Source organism: Monopterus albus, unplaced genomic scaffold, assembly GCF_001952655.1.
Source record: "Monopterus albus unplaced genomic scaffold, M_albus_1.0 scaffold14.1, whole genome shotgun sequence".
NCBI lineage: Eukaryota > Metazoa > Chordata > Actinopteri > Synbranchiformes > Synbranchidae > Monopterus > Monopterus albus.
Window position 1 is genome coordinate 2,620,887 of NW_018127894.1, and position 19,860 is coordinate 2,640,746.

Sequence of the window (19,860 nt, forward strand, 5' to 3'; positions counted from 1 at the left end):
TATGAATTATATTTTTAGGGACAGACAGCATAATCATATATATATATAATGCCTTCATTATTCCAGTGTTGCAAAGATTGCCTTCTATTATCACCATATTTGTTTGCATAATCAAAGTTTATATAAAATTTGCCTTATTTATTTCTTTCACACACAATACAGTGGATAAAATGGGTCAAATGATAGCTCATTTGCATGATAGTGTTTAAAAGTGTTTTAAAATGTTTGTGAGGTGGCAAATATAGCACATTCTTCTCCTGCTATTTGTGCCCACGTACACCTTGGATGGAGTCTCCTGTATCCCGGATGTTACTGTTACTGTCAGGCAAACAGGAAGTCTGTTGCTAGAAGCGGCGAGTTTAACTCAGCGGAGGTTGACAATATCAACAACAAGTGTTTAAAAAAAAATTTTAATGCTGGTTTGGCTGTTAGAAAATATATCAATACATTTGTTAGCTGTTCCGGTAGTTTGAACACGACTGGGAATGGGTTTGTTTCCTTAATTAAGATCGGTCGCTACCCAACTTTTGCTAGGCTGCTAACAGTTGGGTAACGTAGCTAAAGATTTGTGTTAGCTAGCCTGACAGGTTTTATGCATATTTAGTTTATTATACTATCTTTGATAAGACAATGTTACTTTGTTTTGTTAATTAGCTACTAAGCGATGTTTAAAGCTTACACGGACAATACAAACAAGCAAATAAGATTTGCTGTAAGTCACCGTTATGGGAAGCAAGGAGCTGAGTCTCATTGATAAGAATATAACAAGGTAAAGTTAATGAATGAGATTTCTCTTTTTTTTTACCTCTGTTCGACCGTTTACTCAAAACTTGACAGACCCCGAGTATAAAACGTTGAATTGATCACTTCGGGTCTACTTAGGCCACAGGTACTTTACAAGTACGTCTTGCTTTTAAAATATCAGTTGCTTAAGTAATATTACAGAAGTATTATCCGCAAAACGCATTTAATATGTGAAAAGAAAAGATAGTGACTATGCACCAAAATGAATTCTGCCATTGTTATATTATTATTTAATAGCTAGATGTATTATGGCACTATTACTGATGCATCAAAGTACACAGATTGTAATGTGGCCTTTCAAAGGTGAGCTAATCTGAACTATTTTATATACAGTGGTTTAATCTATAGCAGTGCATTATATTTTATCAAGTCATGGTAGGTTTTGTATGCAAAATCTTAATATGAGAAGTAGCCTAACTACAGATAAGTACAGTCTACTGAAAAGGATGATGTTTAGTAGAGGAAAAATGTAAAGCAATAAAAATTTTTTTTTGCAGAGCAAATGTTTGAATGCTAATTGATTAAGCTTCTTCTATGGTGAATCTTGTTTTACCTTGTTGCCTTTTGTCCAGTTTGCTGGATGTCCCACTGCATCCCACTGTAACATCACTCAATCTGCACTGCAATCGCATCCTGAGGATAGAGGGCCTCACCTCAGCTTGGCACCTGCGGCACTTAGACCTTTCTTCCAATTCTATTTCAAAGATTGAAGGTCTAAGTTCCCTCACTTCCCTGAGAACTTTAAATTTATCCTGCAACTTAATCACCAAGGTTGAAGGTGAGTCTTTAGTTACTGTTTTACTTGCTAAGTAAATGTTTCAGCTTTGTGGGAGTTCTCTAAGCAATAATTGTTCATGACAGGATTTTGTGTTTGTTGTCACTGCCTTGTGTGCTGTTGTTGTTGTTAATGTCCAATCCATCTACCACAGGACTGAATGGCCTTGTGAACCTTACAAGATTAAACTTGTCCTACAATCAGATCAATAACCTCACTGGTGAGTTGAATACTGACTTGTCAGTATTTTTTATTTTATTTTTTTGGACATCCAAATGAAAGCACTAACATCTGACAGACACAGCAACGATATTGATTACTGATGTTGTTATTAGGCTTGTTGCATCTTCATGGCACTGAGTACAAGCTGAAGCACCTCAGTCTCCATAGCAACCACCTGGACAGCATTGATCACCTGCTGCAGTGCCTGCTGGGATTACAAGGTTTAAGAGAGGTCACTTTGAGCCAGGATGGCAGAGACAACCCTGTGTGTAGGTCACCAGGTAGGGCATGTAAACTGATATTTTGTAGTGTGAAACACACTTGTAATTGTTTGTTTGAGAAGGATGTGTTTCCAATTTATGATGACATCTAACTGAATACGCTTTTAAGTTGCTCTGGAGAAAATAATGTAATATAATGTTATACACCAGGCCTCCACAAAAGCTTATCTTTGTAAAGATAATATTGTTGAATTTTTTTTAACTTATTTTAGAAGTGTATTGATTTAAATTTATGGATATTGTGGAGGCTTCACAATTCTGTTCATCATATTTAAATCAATGAAGGTAGACAAAGGCACTTAGACTAGACACACTTCTCAGTATAATGTAATAAATGTCAGCAGCTCTACAAATCACAGCCTTTCAAAATCAGCATTCTGAAACCACTTAATACCATAACTACCATCAAAATAGACTTTACTGTTGGGCTGGTGTTGATTGCATTGTTTTCAGCTGGGTGTCCCTAACAAATTGGCAGCTATGAGTGTATGAAAGAGTTTACGTTTTTGACATTTAAAAAGTATAGTAGTAGACATTAACATTATGTACTATGACTAGTAGATTTTGATGAGTCATGCTCCAGATGATAATTTTTAAGAATTGGTACTTGTCACATTTTGCTAAACCATAACCCTCCCATGTCATAATGAAAGCACAATGAAACTCAGTAGCATGTCAAAATGATAGCTGCTGAGGGTAATGTGTGGTCTTTTTATCTCTCTATTCATCTTAGCTCAGTGTTCATAAGTAGATTGAAAGTAGTTATATTAATGTAAAAAAATCTTTGCAGTCATGCTGTTCACCCATTATGCCTATCTTCCTGTTCATAGTTAATTGGCTGCAGTCCATGAGAGCCAAGTTCAAATCCATCAGGGTATATTAAAGCATTTATACAACCTGCATTGACCTGCTGTCAATACGTGTATATACACTTGTATCTATCTTGATGTTTTAGTCATTAGTGGTATACATAATATACCACTAATGTGACAATGCTCTATATTGGTGTTTGGGGAGTCATGCAACTCTAGCCTGGTCAGGTTTTCCTAATGTACAATATGTGTCTGTCTGTTGTGTCGCAGGTTACAGGGAGATTGTTATGCAGTCTTTGCCACAGATTTCTGTTCTGGATGGCGTGGACCGTCTGGGTAACCGGTCACATATAGGTCTGGACAGTCCCTTGGATATCCCTGGTCTAGAGGACTATGTGGACCTCCTGCTTTCCTCAGATGCTAGTCACACTGAATTGGTAATTTTTGATTCCATACTACTAATTAATTCAGTTTTGATTGACGTATTATCGACAGTATTTCAGTATAATGTCCATATTTCTTTTTTTTAAGCCATAATGTCTTCTGAGTTAAATTATTGTCTTTGCAAGAAACACTTGACAAACACAGTAGCAAGTGTTGCGTGTAAGAATTTACATATCCAGATTTTGCAAGGAGAAAGTCTCAGATAGGTAAATAAGGGAAAGCTCTTTATAAGCAGATGTGGCATTTGGGACCCATAATAAAAGAATTAATACAGAATCCAACTTTGTCTGACTTGTTTTCAACACCTCTATATTTGAAATATGGAAAATTCATTAACACATGCAGAATAACAGTGTGATTTTCTGCTGCAGAGCCTGTCCTCGCACTTTCCGAATGTGCTAACAGGACAAGCATAGTGTTAGAGTACTGTTCTAGTACAAAGGCTGGAAGACTTCATTACTTTCATCTTGCTGTGAGGTGACTGTGCTGACAATTGAACCACTGTGTTGACATATAGCCCAAGTAGTTGTTGTGAAACAACAGATTCTTCATGGTCATTGAATTGCTGGAATGTAATTTCATTAACTGGATTTATACCAGTATATTGGAAGTTGGTGAATCTGATCACTTTATTAATGCAACGGATGGCAGTTTCATTTGGGTTTCTCTTTAGCAAAATCAGCTGCATTGGACACACCCGTAGTAGGATGCCTGATATAAGACTAAGTGGGAAATAATACAATTTTAAGTTTGTATTTCAGGGTAGAGGGGATGGCCCTCTCAACACACCCCGCATCAATGAGGTACTGACCCAGTTTCGCCAGCGGATTGCCTCTGAAGCAGTTACAGAGCCAGCTGCACATGTCCAGTCAGTTTGTTCAACTGCAGCTGATCCAGCAGACCCTGTTAATGAACAGCGCATCAGGAAACTGGAGCATCAGGTGTCCCAGCTCATTCAGCAGGTGCTTATTTAACACATGCTGTATTTTAGCATTTTAAATTTAAGAGAACATATGTTTGAAAAAAAAAATGCATTTTGGGGCCTCTTAAGTTGGTATTTCTAGACTAAGTACCTCTGGCATCAGGGCAGTATCCCAGCTTGCTTAACACAGATATTATTTATTTACCTTGTATTTGTAATAGACTTAAAAGGTTTTTAAGTGATCCACTTTGTTTTCTTATTATGTCTTTAAAACACACCCTGATTTATTAATTATTAAAAATATGTTTAAATATTTTTTATATGTCTTATTCATCTGTTATTTCATTTGTACCTACCCATATATTCTATTCTATATTTAGTTTATCCCCACACTTGTTACTGGTATTTCCGTAATATTTACACAGACCCCTACAGGTGACAAATCCAGGAGCTCTACTCATTCTGTGGTGACAGTACAGAAAGCCAAGAGGGACATAGACCGCACGTCAGAGAGTGAGTGTGACAGTGGGAAGGAGAACAGAAGGCACACCAGGATCCCCAAACATCGGAACAACATAGCAAAGAGGTTGACCACCAAGGAGACTAAGGGCAGGAGATCAGACAGGTGATTCTGTACCGACATGTATCTGCACAAAAAGATGTTTCAGCTGTCAGGTTTATTACCTAGTAGTGAAAAAACAACAACTGGCTGTTAATGTTTTGAAACTCAACTGTGTAAAGACATTTTATTTATTAAATATTGGGCACTGTAACACAATCAGTGACTGAACCTTTGATTAATGATGATAACTTTCATACACTTTCCAAACTTTGCTGACACAAGTGTTTATGTTGTAATAACTGACAAAGTCTGCAACCATATTAATCAAACATGACATGTTTTTAAGATTCAATAATTCAACTTAATTCATTTCCCAGCTGTCCATATTAAAAGCCAGGTGATTTTAAAAAATAGCTCCAAATTCAATTTAAAGTGGGTCAAACCTTACTTAACTAGAGAAGTAAGCAAGTCATCTGCTTTGCCCTTACTGAGCCAGACATTCACTTGAGGCTTAGCTATGATCAGTTTTACAACATTTTTAATACTTATGATTTGTTTTCTGTGCAGTGATCAGGAACGTCATAAAGTGAGGACTTCAACATCTACTATGGGGCCCAGGAGGAAGGCTGGCAGTGCAGGGTGTATAGATACAGCGGGTTCAACAAGGAAGGGACCTTTGAGAGCTGCTGAGACTTCAGACGATGTGAAAAGCAGGTCCACAAGGGAGGAGGCAACCTACAGGGTACATGGTTGATAGGTCACTTGCAGACTGAATGCAGCTTTTAATTTTATGGAATGAGTGAAATAAATATAAAAAGGTTATTCCCTTACATACATCAATGAGAATCCCCCCCCAAAACCAGACATAGGGTGAAACATATATAAACACAAAACTCATTCATAGTGTAAATATGTAGCACGCTATTTAACTCCAGTCTTCACCGTGCCATAAGAATATCCCACTCATGCTCACACTCCACAGATTTACCGTTGCATTCCTAAGACGGTTAAAAAACAGGATCAAAATTAATGTTGCAAAGCCAGAATTCTAGAGTCTATTTCACTCCATACATTCTTCTTCTTTTTTCAGAACCTACATAACCACAATGCAACTTGTATACTGATATTTTTGTCACAGATGCAGGTGTGTTGTGCTAATAGATATGAGGAGTGGGTTACAGAGGTTTGTTAAACTCATTTCGTCTAACTCCTCCAACTTTCCTTTCATTTTCAATTTATCCTCAACCAACGTTGCCTCAAATGATGCCTCTTAAAGCAATTACTCAGATTAATCATCATAGTTAATCATTTGTGCAGCTCCCTCTGGATATAGAAAAGCCTCCAGAGGGAACAGCTGTAAAGAGACTTAGATGTGTAAATGAGTGGAGTTTGCTGTTAATATTATCAGTATTCTTTGCAGGAACTCAATGATATGTCAAAAACCTATTCATCCATGAGGTCACCAAACATAGTTGGAGGGCAGTTATAAAGATTTGAGATGCAATAGAAATCCATCTTGAAGCCAGAGTAATGCCAGTTGTTTGTATTTGTTAGGGATGAGCATTTGAAGTTAACATGCTATTCAATATTCACTGGGAACTATTCAACAATTATTCAAAGATCACAGACCCCCCCCCCAGTTCATCCAGTGGCTGTTTTTCTTGATGACTGTAGTCTGCATAGTAAAATGATATACAGACCTTGTTATCGCATTATTTAGCGTGCTGGTAAAAGCAAGGGAAACTGTGGCTCTTTGCTTTTAAAGACAAAACCATAGTTGCATGAAATATTCTATTTTTTTTAATGCAATTACTAGTTGAATATTTGAAAATCATTTCCCAACCCTAGTATTTGTGGTGTTTTTACTCATTGTCTTTTGTGTGTGCAACTCAGACTATTGTGGAGGAGCGTGATCAGGAAAGGGAAAGACGCTGGAAGGCCGAGCAAGCTGTGAGGAAGCTAACAGAGGAGCTAAAGTGCCTGCAGACAAAGGTCAATGAGGAGAAGGACCTTCAGAGCATGGCCTTGCATACCACAGACAGGTAAGAGGAAAACACAGATGCACATGTAGGCACCGTGCACACAAACTTCCAAACTTCTACATGAATCAGTGCAGCAGTGTGCAAAAGCAGATATGATGAAAAGTAAACTAGTCTCTATGGATTTTAGTTGTCAACTGCATAATGGATTCTCTTGCATTTCTAGCCTCTTCATCTTTTGTATTGGCTCTCCTGAGAGCAGGGCCTGCTGCCTGTCTCATTCTTGAACACTGAGTATCCATCCCACCATTAAAATGTCTGGCTGTCATTGTTCCATAGCCTCTTATGAAATCAAGCACACATTTTGGCTCTCTTACTACAAACACAGTATGCCTGCAGTTGTCTGTGCTAATAAAGCTATTTAGTATAGAAAAACAGATCATTATCCTATGTGCCTATCCTGCTCATATAGCTTACATTTAATCTCCAGAGGCTATAATTATTTGTGATTAAATAGTCGTATCTTTCACTTCTCTCTGCACTGCACAGATAGACCCTAGTGTAACTATTTTGTGCACTGTCCTTGTTTGTTTCACACCCTGCTTAGATGAATTTGCATTATGGTTGTAATGAACAGCCTGCTGACAAGCATATGTCAGTAGTATTACATGAATTAATCTTATCTGTCACTTTCTAATTAAACTGAACATGGCTTTTACTGTTGACTCCCTTGCTCATAAGGAGACAGATTACAGAGAAATGGCATATTTCGACAGGGAACCATTGTGTATGAGGTGGTCCTACAGTTTTTCTGTTGCTTAGCTGTACTGTCGGTCTCTAAGCTTGTTTTTTGCATCTTTTCTTTCCATCAGACTGCTCTTTTGTATAATTTTCCTATTTCTGTTGCCACTGTATGTTCATTTTCTCTCCCTCAAGATAAGATGTTGCTATGCTATTTATTCAAATTTACTGGCTGTCACAGTTTTAACACTGGGAGATAAAACACAGAGTACAATCAAACACAATAGACATTTGAGGTATTGCTCCTGCGGCTGCACAACCTCATCATGCTTTTCTTCCCATCCAGACTGAAAGAATTGTTGCTAAAGGAGCGATCGGAGCGCTCTGAAATGCAGAGACGTGTTGAGGAGCTGGAGGGGAGGTGTCAGTCTCTAACTCAGCAGCTGGAGCTGGCCTGCAGCAGTGAAGAACAACACAAGACAGCATTGCACCGACTAGAGGAAAGCATTTCCCATGGAGAGGCACTCAGGGCTTGCCAGCAGGCTGAAGAGGTGCAGTAGCTGGTTTAGTATACTTGACAACACTTTTCTGCCTTTTTTGATACACAGTGTACATTGGTCAGTTGATTCTAATCCATTTTAAACACTGAAACTTGAGCAAGTTTCTTCAGCCTCATGCAACTTAAAAATACCATGCTGTTTCTGTTATTCCTTATTACCCACTACTGAACATTTTATCTCCCTATGTCCCCATCATTTTTGTTTTTACGAGTGTTAGTCGTTCAGTGATCACTGCAGAGTGAATAAATGTAGGCTGAAAAAAGGATTTGGCAGAGAGGGTCATTTAGTGTGACAGGCTGATATAAAACATGTCCTGACCTCAGATGAAGCGGTACCAGGAGCTGGAGAACAAGGCAGCAGCTCTGAAGAGAGAGTTGGACATCCAGAGAGCCTCAGTACACCAGCACAAAGACAAACTTCAGCAGCTGCATGAACTGCTGGCATCCAGGGAACAAGAGCACAGGTACAACTTGAGTATGATGATCACCAGAAGAAGACTTTTATATTAGTTTTTTCTCCTTTTACTCTGCCTCTGTTTTAAAGGACCTGAAAGCCTCTTTTACATGAGAGATTTTTATACACACATATTTCTATGCACCAACAACAGCAAATTTGAATCAATACCTGATGACATGTTTGGGATTCTTTGTTGTTTTGTCAGCACTGTCAGTCAAATCTGGCCAAATTAAAGCCATTCTGATAGAAGCACATTAGCTGGGTTTTGTCTTTTAGATAATACAGATTGATTAAACTTAACCTGTGATTGCTGAACAGTTAGTTACTCATGAATATCCAAACCAAGTTTTTATTTTCCATACTTCATAAAACTATCCTATTTGTGTAAAGGCCAGTAGCCTTTTAAACAGGCCAGCCCTTTTTTGCATTGTTTTACAGAAAACAGCTGGAGTTGCGGTTGCAGCCTGGTGGGGTGGATTTCCTTGAGGCAGTGGCAAAAGATGTTGCATCAGTGGAACAGAGACATGTTCAGAGGGAAGCAGAGCTGCAGGAGAAACTGGCAGACAGCAGGAAGCAGTATGCTGCTTTGGAGGACGAGTTCCGCATGGCGCTAACTATCGAGGCTGCTCGCTTCTCTGAGGTCTGCTAAAAGATGGACAACAGCCATACAAATGGCCTGTAATCACCTCCTTAATTTTAATCCACATTGTCTATACAGTCCAGATGCTAAATGATTACAGTGTATAGTAAAAAGTTACATGATTGAACTGGAATTGACCCCAATCTGCATACCCTTAGTGGGGGGTTTTCAGCCTGATGTTGCAAGCTCAGATTGAATTAGGATCATTTGACTCTGGACAAAAAGTCCGACAGGAAGAAAGCTTTAAAAAGGATTGGATTTGAATTCACCTGTACTTTCTCGTTATGGATTTCATTCAGCCTGTGCACAAAATGTAATCTTACTCTTGATTGCTACTGCCTGTACAATTTTCTACTTTAAGTTTCCAACCTTTTGAGCTTTGAGAAAAGTGTGAATAAGATACAGATTGCCAGCCAAACCTTCACTTAAGTAAACCTTTAAAAAGTTATTTCTGTAAATCCCTAACTCTGAAACCTTTTCTGTCAGACCTCAAAAGTGAAATGGATTGATAAAACTGTCATGTCGGGTAATGCTTGAACCACAGTTCTTCAGTCTGTTTAACTCCTAGATGTCTCATTCGCATTCAGTTACACATCCTCACTACCCTTCTGTAGGTGAAGGAGGCGTGTGATCACATGACTGCAGAGCTGATGGAGCTCAAGGCAACCCTTGCCCAGTCCCAGCAGAGGGAGAAGAAATCGGGCTCTCTGGTGCAGGAGCTAACAGCCATGGTCAAAGAGCAGAAGAACCGCATCTCTGAACTTATCAAAGCCAAGAGAGAAGCTGTCACTGATCTAAAGGTATAGCAACATCTGTATGATTTTTTTTTTTTCCCAAGCACTCCAAGTAAATTAAGAGCAAACTGTCAGATTGGGTTTGAAAAATCACTATAGATATAAGATGGAGTGGAAATGACAAGTCATTACCTTTTCAAAAACTGTCGGCCTTAGCCTGTAGGAGACTGACTATTTCTGGCCCAGCGGCCTTTCAATTTGCCAGCCATGACAGATGGCCATTAATCATTAATACCGTCTCTCTGTCCCCCTGCCAGAGCCGTCTGCATTCCTTAGAAACAGAGGTGGAGCAGGACCGGCGTCTCAGCTTGCAGCTTGAGATGCTTAAGAAAGACAAGGCGCGTCTGTTGTCTCAGCTCACAGCTCAGGAGTCAGTGATAGACGGCCTCAGGGCAGAGAGGAGGATCTGGGGCCAGGAGCTTGCACAGCAAGGTGAGAGATGTCCAGGATGGAACTTGTTGTCCACTGAGAGATCTTTATAGTGTGTGGCAGTCATCAGTGCAAACTGGTGCAGGTCTTTTGTCGAGTTTGTCTTCCACTATAATCCATTGGTCTGCAAGTGACTCAACATTTGGAGGTTGAATTTAGAGGCACTAGTTGTTTGGCCTAATGTTGTATGTTCTGAGGTTCTGTTTCATTTGCCTGCCATCTAGTGGTTTGTTTGGGAGTCGCATACCCTTACACAACAAGAAAAAAGCTGGGCAAATTTACATTTGTGGTAACTAGTATTTAATATCAGCATTTAAATGACACAAAAGGAAAATACAATAAATTATTATACTTTGGACAAAAGAATAAAAATAAAGGAATAAAAGTTGTACAGTTTCATGTGTGCAGTCTTAAAAGACATAATCTGATATACAGTACTCTGTATATTTTTTTTTCTAGGAGTGTCTCTAGCCCAGGATCGTGGACGCCTGGAGGCCAGGATAGAGGTGCTGAGTACTGAACTGGAGACACAGAAGAAACAGAATGAGCGGGACAATGATGCCCTTAAAATCAAAGCCAAAATAATTGATGACCAGACAGAGACCATCCGCAAACTCAAAGAGGTAATACTGCAAAAATAAATAAATAAATTTAAAAAAACACCATCCTGTCAGAATCTACTACTTGTTCAAATTGTAATGGTTGTGCCTTATACTATGAACATCGTATGCAAGTTGGTGTATGTCTATGTGTGTATGTAGCTATCTATTTGTGTTATCCTGTTTTTATCTTGACACACACTGAGGTAATTTCTTTTCTTCCCCAACCTTCCTGCTGCCTAGGCCTTGCAGGAGCGTGATGATCAAATCCGTAGGGTGCGTGAGGAGGCAGCCCAGGCTCAGAAGAAGCTCCAGCAGCAGCAGGTGGAGGAAACAGCCCGGCAGGTTGAGCTGAGGGAGCAGCTGGAGCATCTGAGCCTGCGCAAGGAGGAGCTGAAACAGCAGCTGGAGGACAAAGAGGCAGAGTTAGAGGATGTCAAAAGAGTCTACAGGCAAGTGGCCCATTAGAAGCGCACACAAACACAATAACACACTTCTGATCCATTGTCATGTGTGGTATGTGTGTAATATGACATGAGACAAGGAGAAAAGGTTTAAAGTGCACTGTAATCAGTGTATCATAATTTTTAAAAAGTAATTTGCAAATACTACATAATAGTAAAATTTAATATTTTAGTACTATTTTTATTTTAGGTGCTAACCTGTCCCAAATCCCCATTATAGCCTAAGACTGCTTTCTGTGGTGGTCAAACATTATTTATGTTTTATTTTCTCAAACAATGTTTGTTGCCATTTTTATGTCTCTCCTTTTTTAGCGATTCCAGTAAGAAGTGGCAGGAGAAGGCAGACCTGCTCACTCGGCTGGAGAGCCAGGTGAAACGCATGAAGGAGAACTTTGATTCCAAGGAACGCCTGTTGCTGGAGGAAAGAGATAAAGCAACAGAGGCACACAAGTACGCTACAAAATCAGAGCAGAGCAAATCTCTCTTAAAGGTTTCACAGCTGCTGTTGTGGGGCTGCATGTATTAATTTAAGCATTGCTTTTGTAGAGCAGTTGATCCACTGTCATGGTCCAGGCACATTTGTGTACTATGCACAGTATTTGGCCATAAGATCAAGTCTCATGTTTGCATAACCAAAATATATGCCATCTTTTTTGTACTGGTTATAGATTGTTTAAAAAGAATTTGGCAATTTGAGATGCAATAAATTCAGTCACTATCAAATTTAATTATTAATTAATGCGGTTAAATTAACTAGTTTGTATGAAGCAGGCATGGTTTTGTAGATACATCAATTATTCTGAAAATCGATCAGAAGAAGTTTGATTGAAATAAAAATTGTTTCTTTAAATCAAATGATCTTTATTCTGTATTTGCATGTCTGTTGGATTGTGCATAAAGACTGGTCCTGTCACTGTCCACCTGCAGTGAACAGGTTAGGACATTCCTACAGCTTTCGTAAATCCTGTAAGAGAGGGACGAAAAGAAAGCTGATAAAAATCTTTTCCTCTTAAGGATAAAAGACCAAATACAGCATCTGTCACTGAACATTTCAGCCAGTAAAGACTGTTGTATCTCTTCCATCTCTCTCCCACACCTAAAAGCTAGAGAACTCTGGAGACTTGTAATTGTATAAAATATCACATACAAAGTCTATGGTCAAATCATGATTACGGTGGATTAGCAATGTTGCCCTGGAGACAAGAACATAAAATATCAGCTTAGGTTGTTGTCAGTGCTTTATTTTTGGATCCATCTGGCCTAAACCCAAGGCAGTTATGACAGCGTTCACCAAGTATCTCACCTTAGGTAACGTGTTTTATTTGTGGCTGCTTTCCATGCAGAGCTGCAGTAGAGAAGTTACACTGTGCGGATGATGCTTTTCGTCGACAACTGGAGACTGTCCAGGCTGCCCATCAAACTGAGCTGCTACGACTGGCTAATGAAAAGCAGGAAAAGATAGAACAGGCCAATCAGAAGGTAAAATGTAGAAACTTTACATAGAATAACTAGAAATGCCTGGTTTTGTTCAGATTAACATTGTTACTCCTGCCAATGTGATTTGAACATGTTTACCAGTGGTTACAGGTCACAGTACTACTGGTATATGAACATTTCATGCAAAGCCTTTGTTACTTACAGTACTTTACTGTTGGATTTTTTTTTATTCATTATGCATAACGGGAAGGATTTTGTCTCTTAAAACTATACAGTCTTGTCATAGCAGGTGATTGTTATCCAGCAGACCTTGAAATACTTAAACTAACAATTCTGAAAATTAAACAGTGAGAGGGAGCAGGGAAAATCATACTGTATGATAGACATCTGCAGGTTTTTTGACGATATTAGTAAAACTGACCTCTGCATTGCACTCAACAAGGCATTCATAGCCATAAAATTCTTTTTGATGTGTCAATGAGCATGAAAAACATGTTAAACTGTTTTTTAAAAGTTTGTTTTTTGAAACTGAGATTGTCTGATTGGGCCTCTGCTTGTCATGCTCAGGTATTTGAAGTGGAGGAGGAGATGCGTCAACTACTGGAGGAGACTGAAACAAACAAACGAAACATGGAAGAGAAAATGAAACGTCTCACAAGTGTACTAAAAGACTTCTAACACGTGACTTATTTTGCAGCTGTAGGAATATAAAAAACTGTATAATAGTTGTATTTTTAAATAAAACATTCAGTATTTTTGTTAATGTATGTTAATATTTAATCATTTGTATGATTGAGCCTCATGTATAGTTTTTCTTTGTTAGTACATTTATGATTGAATTTACATTAAATAAAGATAAGAACACAATTTTATGTTGTAACATTTAAATTAATATAATCTGTCTTGATTTGATATATTACATCCTGTCATTATTTTTACTTGCATCTCATTTGTTGTAGTAAGCTATATAATAGTTATGATTTAGTTCAAGCATCTCACAAAGGTTTACTTACTAGTAAGCATTGTTATTTTATTACGTGTTCGTTTTTATGTTTGCCTTTTTACTATTTTATTATGCATAATATTTTTTAGAAATGATCATACATATTATGTTTTTGTTTTTTTTTCCGAAACTCAAATTTGATTCAGATTTAGGTGCGATGGATCACCTTCCCGTTCATGTGGCCTGCCGGATTGAAAAAAGGGAGGGCGGAGTCAAATTCAGGGTCAGGAGGGGCTTTCCTGACAGGGAGGTCAGGAGCGGGATAAGGGTTGCCATGGCAACAGTAGCCTAACGTAACGCCTGTTCATTTGAAACCGAACAGATAACGCAGTCGTCCCTTTGAGGTAATAGAGGCGTTGTATGTGTGAAGAAATTTTAGTTATTTGTAGTTAAACACATGCAGTGGTGTACAAAAATAAGAAAGTTTCTTTTATCGTGAAAATATGGAGTTTCAAACGACGGAGACTGTATGCTCAACTTCGAGTCGCCAAGAGAAAAGTTTGGGGCTCCTCACGATGAAGTTTGTCAGTCTTCTACGAGAAGCTAAGGACGGCGTCCTTGATTTGAAAGTGGTCAGTGAAACAGCGATGGCAGGCTTAGTGCCTTTGTTTTGGGGGATACTAATCGGGTTGTTTGTAGTGCCACCTTTAGACAGCAGACAAGAACAAAGGGCTGTCAGTCGGATGGAGCCGGTCAGGTGCACTGATTTATTTATTGCTAACAGGTGGACTAGCTAGCCGCCATTACCCAGGCCTGCTAGTTAGTGGGTTCAGTTACACCCAGAGGTGAACGGTAACCAAGTTTACATTGTACTTCTAACTATTCCATTGACTTTTATTGTCACTTTTCAGATTAACATTTACATAAAATATATGGAGCTTACATAATAAAATGCCTCCTGAACATTTTTGGCTTGTGACACTCACAAAAAGCAGATTTAAAAAAAAAAAAAAAACTAAAATTTCTGCTTTCTTGTCCAGATGTCAGATTTGTCTTGTGGTCCTCTGAGAGGTCCACTAACCTAGCACCCTCATTTTAAGTCATAGATTTGTCTTGTGGTCCTCTGAGAGGTCCACTAACCTAGCACCCTCATTTTAAGTCATCATGCTTCTTGTAACATTTATAACTTGAGACATTTGTGAGAAAATTGCCATTATGCCATTTTTTTTAATCAGCTAGACTAAACTAGCAATTAAAGTGCTTATATTGGTTTATTGCGCAAATTACTTGAATCAACATTTAGTTTATTAAATTATAAAATTAGTGAAAAATGCCAGTCACGATGTTCCCAAGCCAAATGGCTGACCAAAAGTCCAAATTGCAGAAATATTCATCATAAAAAAGCTGACATGTTTTAACAGTTGAGTTTTTGATATTTTAGCTTAGAAACAATTATCACAAATGTTGTCAAATATTTTTCAGTTTACCAGCTAATTGCTTCAGGTCTGCTATCGACCCAGCTACCTTGAGTGCTTTGACATGTGGCTATATTTTCCTCAGACTTACCTGAATTAATTTTTCTACAAAATAACTTCTTTCCCTCCCTCCTTGCATGCCAAAACTTGGTCATGCTTAAACCAGCACTCTCCATAGATCCTTTCTGTTCCCTCCTCCGCCTGTGTTACTCCATAACTGTCCTCTTTTGGAAGGTGTTTGATTTGCTATTTTTGCAGCCTAATTTGCTAAATCCTTCATTTATTGGTTTTGTTTGAGTCTCTTTTTTTTCACCCATGCAGTGTTTGCACAGAAATTTCAGGCTTTCTGCTAATGCCTGCTCAAAGAGTCTGTGATGCACTTAGTCATCGAAACTTAGTGAGTCTGAGTCTTTATGGAAATGTCTGTCTGAATCAACAGGCTGCAGACAGCTTGGCAGTGAAGCAGAAGAGGAGGATATATGACATCACAAATGTACTTGAAGGAGTGGGGCTGATCGAGAAGAAAAACAAGAATATTATCCAGTGGAGGTTGTGGAGGCACAGGTTTTCTTTATATAGTCATATTTTAGAATCAGTTAAATGTTTAGTTTGTTATTGATAATTTTAATTACATTCAATTTCTTTGAACTTTTAAATGTTGTCATTGTGATTATCTTCAGAGCACTTGCTATGCAGTATATGAGAAGTATTTGTCACTTTAGGCTCAGAAGGTGAGAAATTTAAACCTTTACTGACTTAAGCAGTCAAATCTGAATTTTTTTTTTTGCCCTTGAAAAGAACCACTTAAATTGGCTGTCAACCTGCCAAATAGCTGATATTTCTCTCGTCTTTTATCTTCCTTGTATCTAGGGGCATGAACTCAGGCATCCAAACTGAGGAGGTGCTGGAGCAGGTCAAAATTTTAAAGGCACAGATCTCTGAGCTAGAGGCCCAAGAGAAAGAGCTGGACAACCAGAAGGCATGGCTGGAGCAGAACATCAAGCACCTTGACCAGGACCCCAGTACCAGCACATATCCTTTCATGCTGTCAGGCATTAAATGGAGATGTTTGGCTTTTACTTATAATAAGGTTGTTCAGTTTTTGTTATTCAGTTTAAGGCAATTTTTTGTGTATCCCTGTCTTCACTTGTGTTTTTCCTGGCATATTGAGTGCACAAACTGTATTCTGTCTGTATAATTTCTAAAATAATTAAAAAGCAACTTGATGCTTTACTGAGCACATTACAAATTTAAAACATCTACTACTGATGCTTTATGTTTTATGTGAATCCATTGAAACTTCACTTGGTGCGTTTTGTATTCTTGGTTCTTTTTGTCTCCCTTCACAGTTTGTAATTCTAGTCTTCTGGGCTCCCCATTTACTTATTTCAATAAGTAAAACAATACCTACTTGATCCTTTTAACATAGTTTACTTAACAAACAGAGGAGAGGCTGTGAAGAGATGATTATAAATGCAATTGCTATTGTCAGTCTCTTGTGAAAATACAGCCAGGCTAATCCAGGCTGACATGTACAATGCTCTCAGTCTTGTTTTTCCAGTTTGTCTTCACCCCCTCCCCAAAATCACCAATCTAATGTTTCCTTAACATTTCTCCACTTATAAATTTGTGACACATGAAGACATCTGCAGTGCTTTCAGTGGAGACACTCTTCTCACTGTTGTGGCTCCTGTTGGGACACGACTGGAGGTGCCAGTACCTGAAGTGGTTGGTCTCTTGTTGAAAGCTTTCTTTATTGATGTGGACACATGAAATCTTGTTTTGTTCACAGCTATAGTAACCACAGGTCTATAATTCACCATAGTTGCATTCAGTACGGAAAGTATTCACACTCTTTTAGTTATGCTTTAAAATAATCTTAAAATAAATTGAATTGATTGGTTGCAGCTGTTTTAATGACAAGCTTATCACTGTGTTGCTGTTCTTAGGGCCAGAGTAGTCTGAAGAGGTACCAAGTGAACCTACGCAGTGACTCAGCTCCCATCCAGGTCATGCTCATCAATAGGGATTCAGACTGCAAAGTGCCTGTGGTCTTCCCTGTGCCACCCACAGACGATATGTATCCAATGGCTACCTCACCCAGCACCCCCATGAGCCTGCAGAGGTTCCCCCACTCAGCGTTGGGGTACTCCACCTCCAACGCTACCTCCTCCTACTGCAGCCAGGACTCTCTCTGTTCAGACCACCAGATGGTGCTGCCAGGACATGATGAAGAGCTAACACCATCATCCTCTCCCCCTGATGTGCACATGGGTAAGTGCAGGGACTTTGACATTTGAGCATTTGAATGCTATTTCAACCCCTCAAAAAACACCACATACAGTTTTAATTGATATGTTTAACAATAGTGTTCTCATTAAATAGGTCTCATAAAAAACACTTCCACATTGAATGAACAGTGCTCTGTACAGAGAACCTAGCTTTGCAGTAACCCCTAAGTACGGTCACTGTGGGGCATTTTCACTTTTGTTTCTCAGATCCTTTTTCATGATGTAGCTGAAGTAACACCCCCACACCATGAATCAGGATGTGTTAAAAAAAATGTTCCCATAGCCGTTATTTATTTCGTCACTATCACTTTAGTTTTGTATCATATCACTGGATGTGCTGCATGTCCACAGTGACACTGGCTGAATGCACTGTGGGTCAGTTGAACGAGAGTAGAGAAAATCATTTTTAATGAAACTTTAGAGTGACTTTAGAGGCTTTGGTTTTGTGGTGCTGTTGAATTGCTTTCATTTTTACTTTCAAAGCCCTACACACTCATGGTATACTGCAACAAGTGTTTTCACTTACTTTGCATGATTAGATCTCTGCTCTGTGAGTGTGCTTAACTGACTACTCCCTTGCTGTCCTGTTGCCCCTATAAAAGATGGTCTGTGGAATTTTCTTGTAAACATACAAGTTACACGTACATTCAGTGTTACTTTCCAAAATGCACTGTGTGTATCTTTGAAGTCTAACAAGCAAGTTGAATGCCTTTTCTAACTCATAAACCATTTACAGAGTTGATAAAGTATTTTGAATCTTGCATATTTACATTCATGTTTACTAGTTTGCAGTCTTCTTCTTTTCTGCCTTTGCTGGCACATTGCTGCGGTTCATGGCGTATTACCACCACTTGTATATAACTGGAATAGCTTGAAACCATTGTTAGGTTAGTGAATCACATTCAAAACAATGGCTTCATTGAAGTAGAAGACTCACTGGGGTACCTTTTTAAGGGAAGAAGAACTTAAACCTTTATTATTCTAGTTAGTACACAGAGGTAAGTGACCTCTTTACAGCACAGCTTCACTCAACTTCAAATGCCAGAATAAGTGAAATCACTTGACTGTGTGTATGTGAAAACATGAGGTGTTGGGAAACAAAAATTAATGAACACTAGGTGTGCCGGTGATGATACCACAAGCCTGAACTTAACCTGACTTAACCTTTCAACACCAAGCGCTCCCCATGTCATATGCTCTCATCATATTTAGAGCATTTCTGCTCTTATACATTATAAATATCTGATACTCTTGTGATTGTTGAACTGCTGCATTATAGCAGAAGAGAATAAATAAGAATAAATAAATGATAAGGGTAGATTATATTAGAAACACATGACAGTCTCCAAAATAACCACAGAGTTGAATCAACACCTCTCTAAAACACTTTCACCAATAATGGGGCTGCATTAGTTTTAGTGAGGTGTGTTTAGCAACTCCACTAATGAGATAGGTCATTTTTTTTCCATAATGCAGGTTTCCCTTAGGATTTCTAACCATTGTTCTGTTCAGAGTTGCTACTAGTTTTTTGTCTTATTGATTTTTTTTCTCCTTTTCCAATTCATTTTCAGATGTATTCTCCCTCAGAATGTTTGAATTCGGGGAGCTTTATCGAGTTATGATCGGGAGCTAATCGTTTATGCCGCCATCTTGGGCTCAGTCCAAGAAGTCTCTCTCACTTCTCCTCCTTTCTCTTGCTCGGATTGTCGCATGTTCAGTTATTCCTCTGCCTCCTTTAGCGATAATGGTACTTGTAATAAATGTCAGATGCTAGCAGCATTGGAGGCGATGCTCACAGACTTGGAAGCGCGGCTCCACACCATGGAGAATAGGCCAGCTAGCTATGCCCATGTAGCCGGTGTGGAGCCTCATAGACGTAGCTTAGCCCAAGCTAGCCGCCCCCCACAGCTTCCCGAGCAGCCAGGATCTCAAGACAGGTGGCTGGGTGACAGTTCGCAAGAGTCGTAGCTCCAAACGAATGTCCACGGAGCATCACCTGCCTGTTCACGTTTCAAATCGATTTTCCCCACTCAGCGACACACCCGCTGAGAAAACAACTCTGGTAATTGGAGACTCCATAGTCAGAAACGTGAAGCTAGAGACACCGGCGGCCATAGTCAAATGTTTTCCTGGGGCCAGAGCGGGCGACATTGAATCCTATTTGAAGCTGCTGACTAAGGATAAGCGTGAATACAGTAAGGTTGTTATTCACGTCGGCGCTAATGACTCC

At 39.0% G+C, this 19,860-nt stretch overlaps 2 protein-coding genes across 9 annotated transcripts in view; both read left to right on the forward strand.

Moving 5' to 3' along the window:
- Positions 1 to 400: 400 nt before the first annotated feature.
- On the forward strand, positions 401 to 13,778 carry lrrcc1 (leucine rich repeat and coiled-coil centrosomal protein 1). Of its 2 annotated transcripts, none has more exons than XM_020591358.1 (20): positions 401 to 544; positions 655 to 769; positions 1,377 to 1,582; positions 1,734 to 1,799; positions 1,915 to 2,082; positions 3,165 to 3,331; positions 4,100 to 4,300; positions 4,686 to 4,885; positions 5,390 to 5,564; positions 6,716 to 6,864; positions 7,889 to 8,093; positions 8,426 to 8,565; positions 8,997 to 9,198; positions 9,813 to 9,998; positions 10,250 to 10,424; positions 10,881 to 11,044; positions 11,264 to 11,472; positions 11,797 to 11,934; positions 12,828 to 12,963; positions 13,489 to 13,778. In XM_020591358.1, the coding sequence occupies exons 2-20, from the start codon at positions 726 to 728 to the stop codon at positions 13,597 to 13,599; spliced, it is 3,042 nt and encodes a 1,013-aa protein (XP_020447014.1). In that variant the 5' UTR covers positions 401 to 544; positions 655 to 725; the 3' UTR covers positions 13,600 to 13,778. The 2 variants fall into 2 exon arrangements, with proteins under 2 accessions (XP_020447014.1, XP_020447015.1); XM_020591359.1 differs by having other exon boundaries at positions 424 to 489.
- Positions 13,779 to 14,274: 496 nt separating this feature from the next.
- e2f5 (E2F transcription factor 5) overlaps positions 14,275 to 19,860 on the forward strand; it is a 12,357-nt gene continuing 6,771 nt past the window's right edge. For 2 of the 7 annotated variants that reach the window (XM_020591394.1, XM_020591398.1), the window contains exons 1-5: positions 14,275 to 14,496; positions 15,779 to 15,903; positions 16,210 to 16,371; positions 16,959 to 17,067; positions 17,289 to 17,613. In XM_020591394.1, the coding sequence (XP_020447050.1) occupies positions 14,368 to 14,496; positions 15,779 to 15,903; positions 16,210 to 16,371; positions 16,959 to 17,067; positions 17,289 to 17,613 (850 nt within the window). In that variant the 5' untranslated portion in view covers positions 14,275 to 14,367. Of the gene's footprint in view, positions 14,497 to 15,417; positions 15,574 to 15,778; positions 15,904 to 15,980; positions 16,071 to 16,209; positions 16,372 to 16,958; positions 17,068 to 17,288; positions 17,614 to 19,860 lie in introns of those variants that run through there. The other 5 variants (XM_020591397.1, XM_020591395.1, XM_020591396.1 and 2 more) reach the window with 5 other exon arrangements.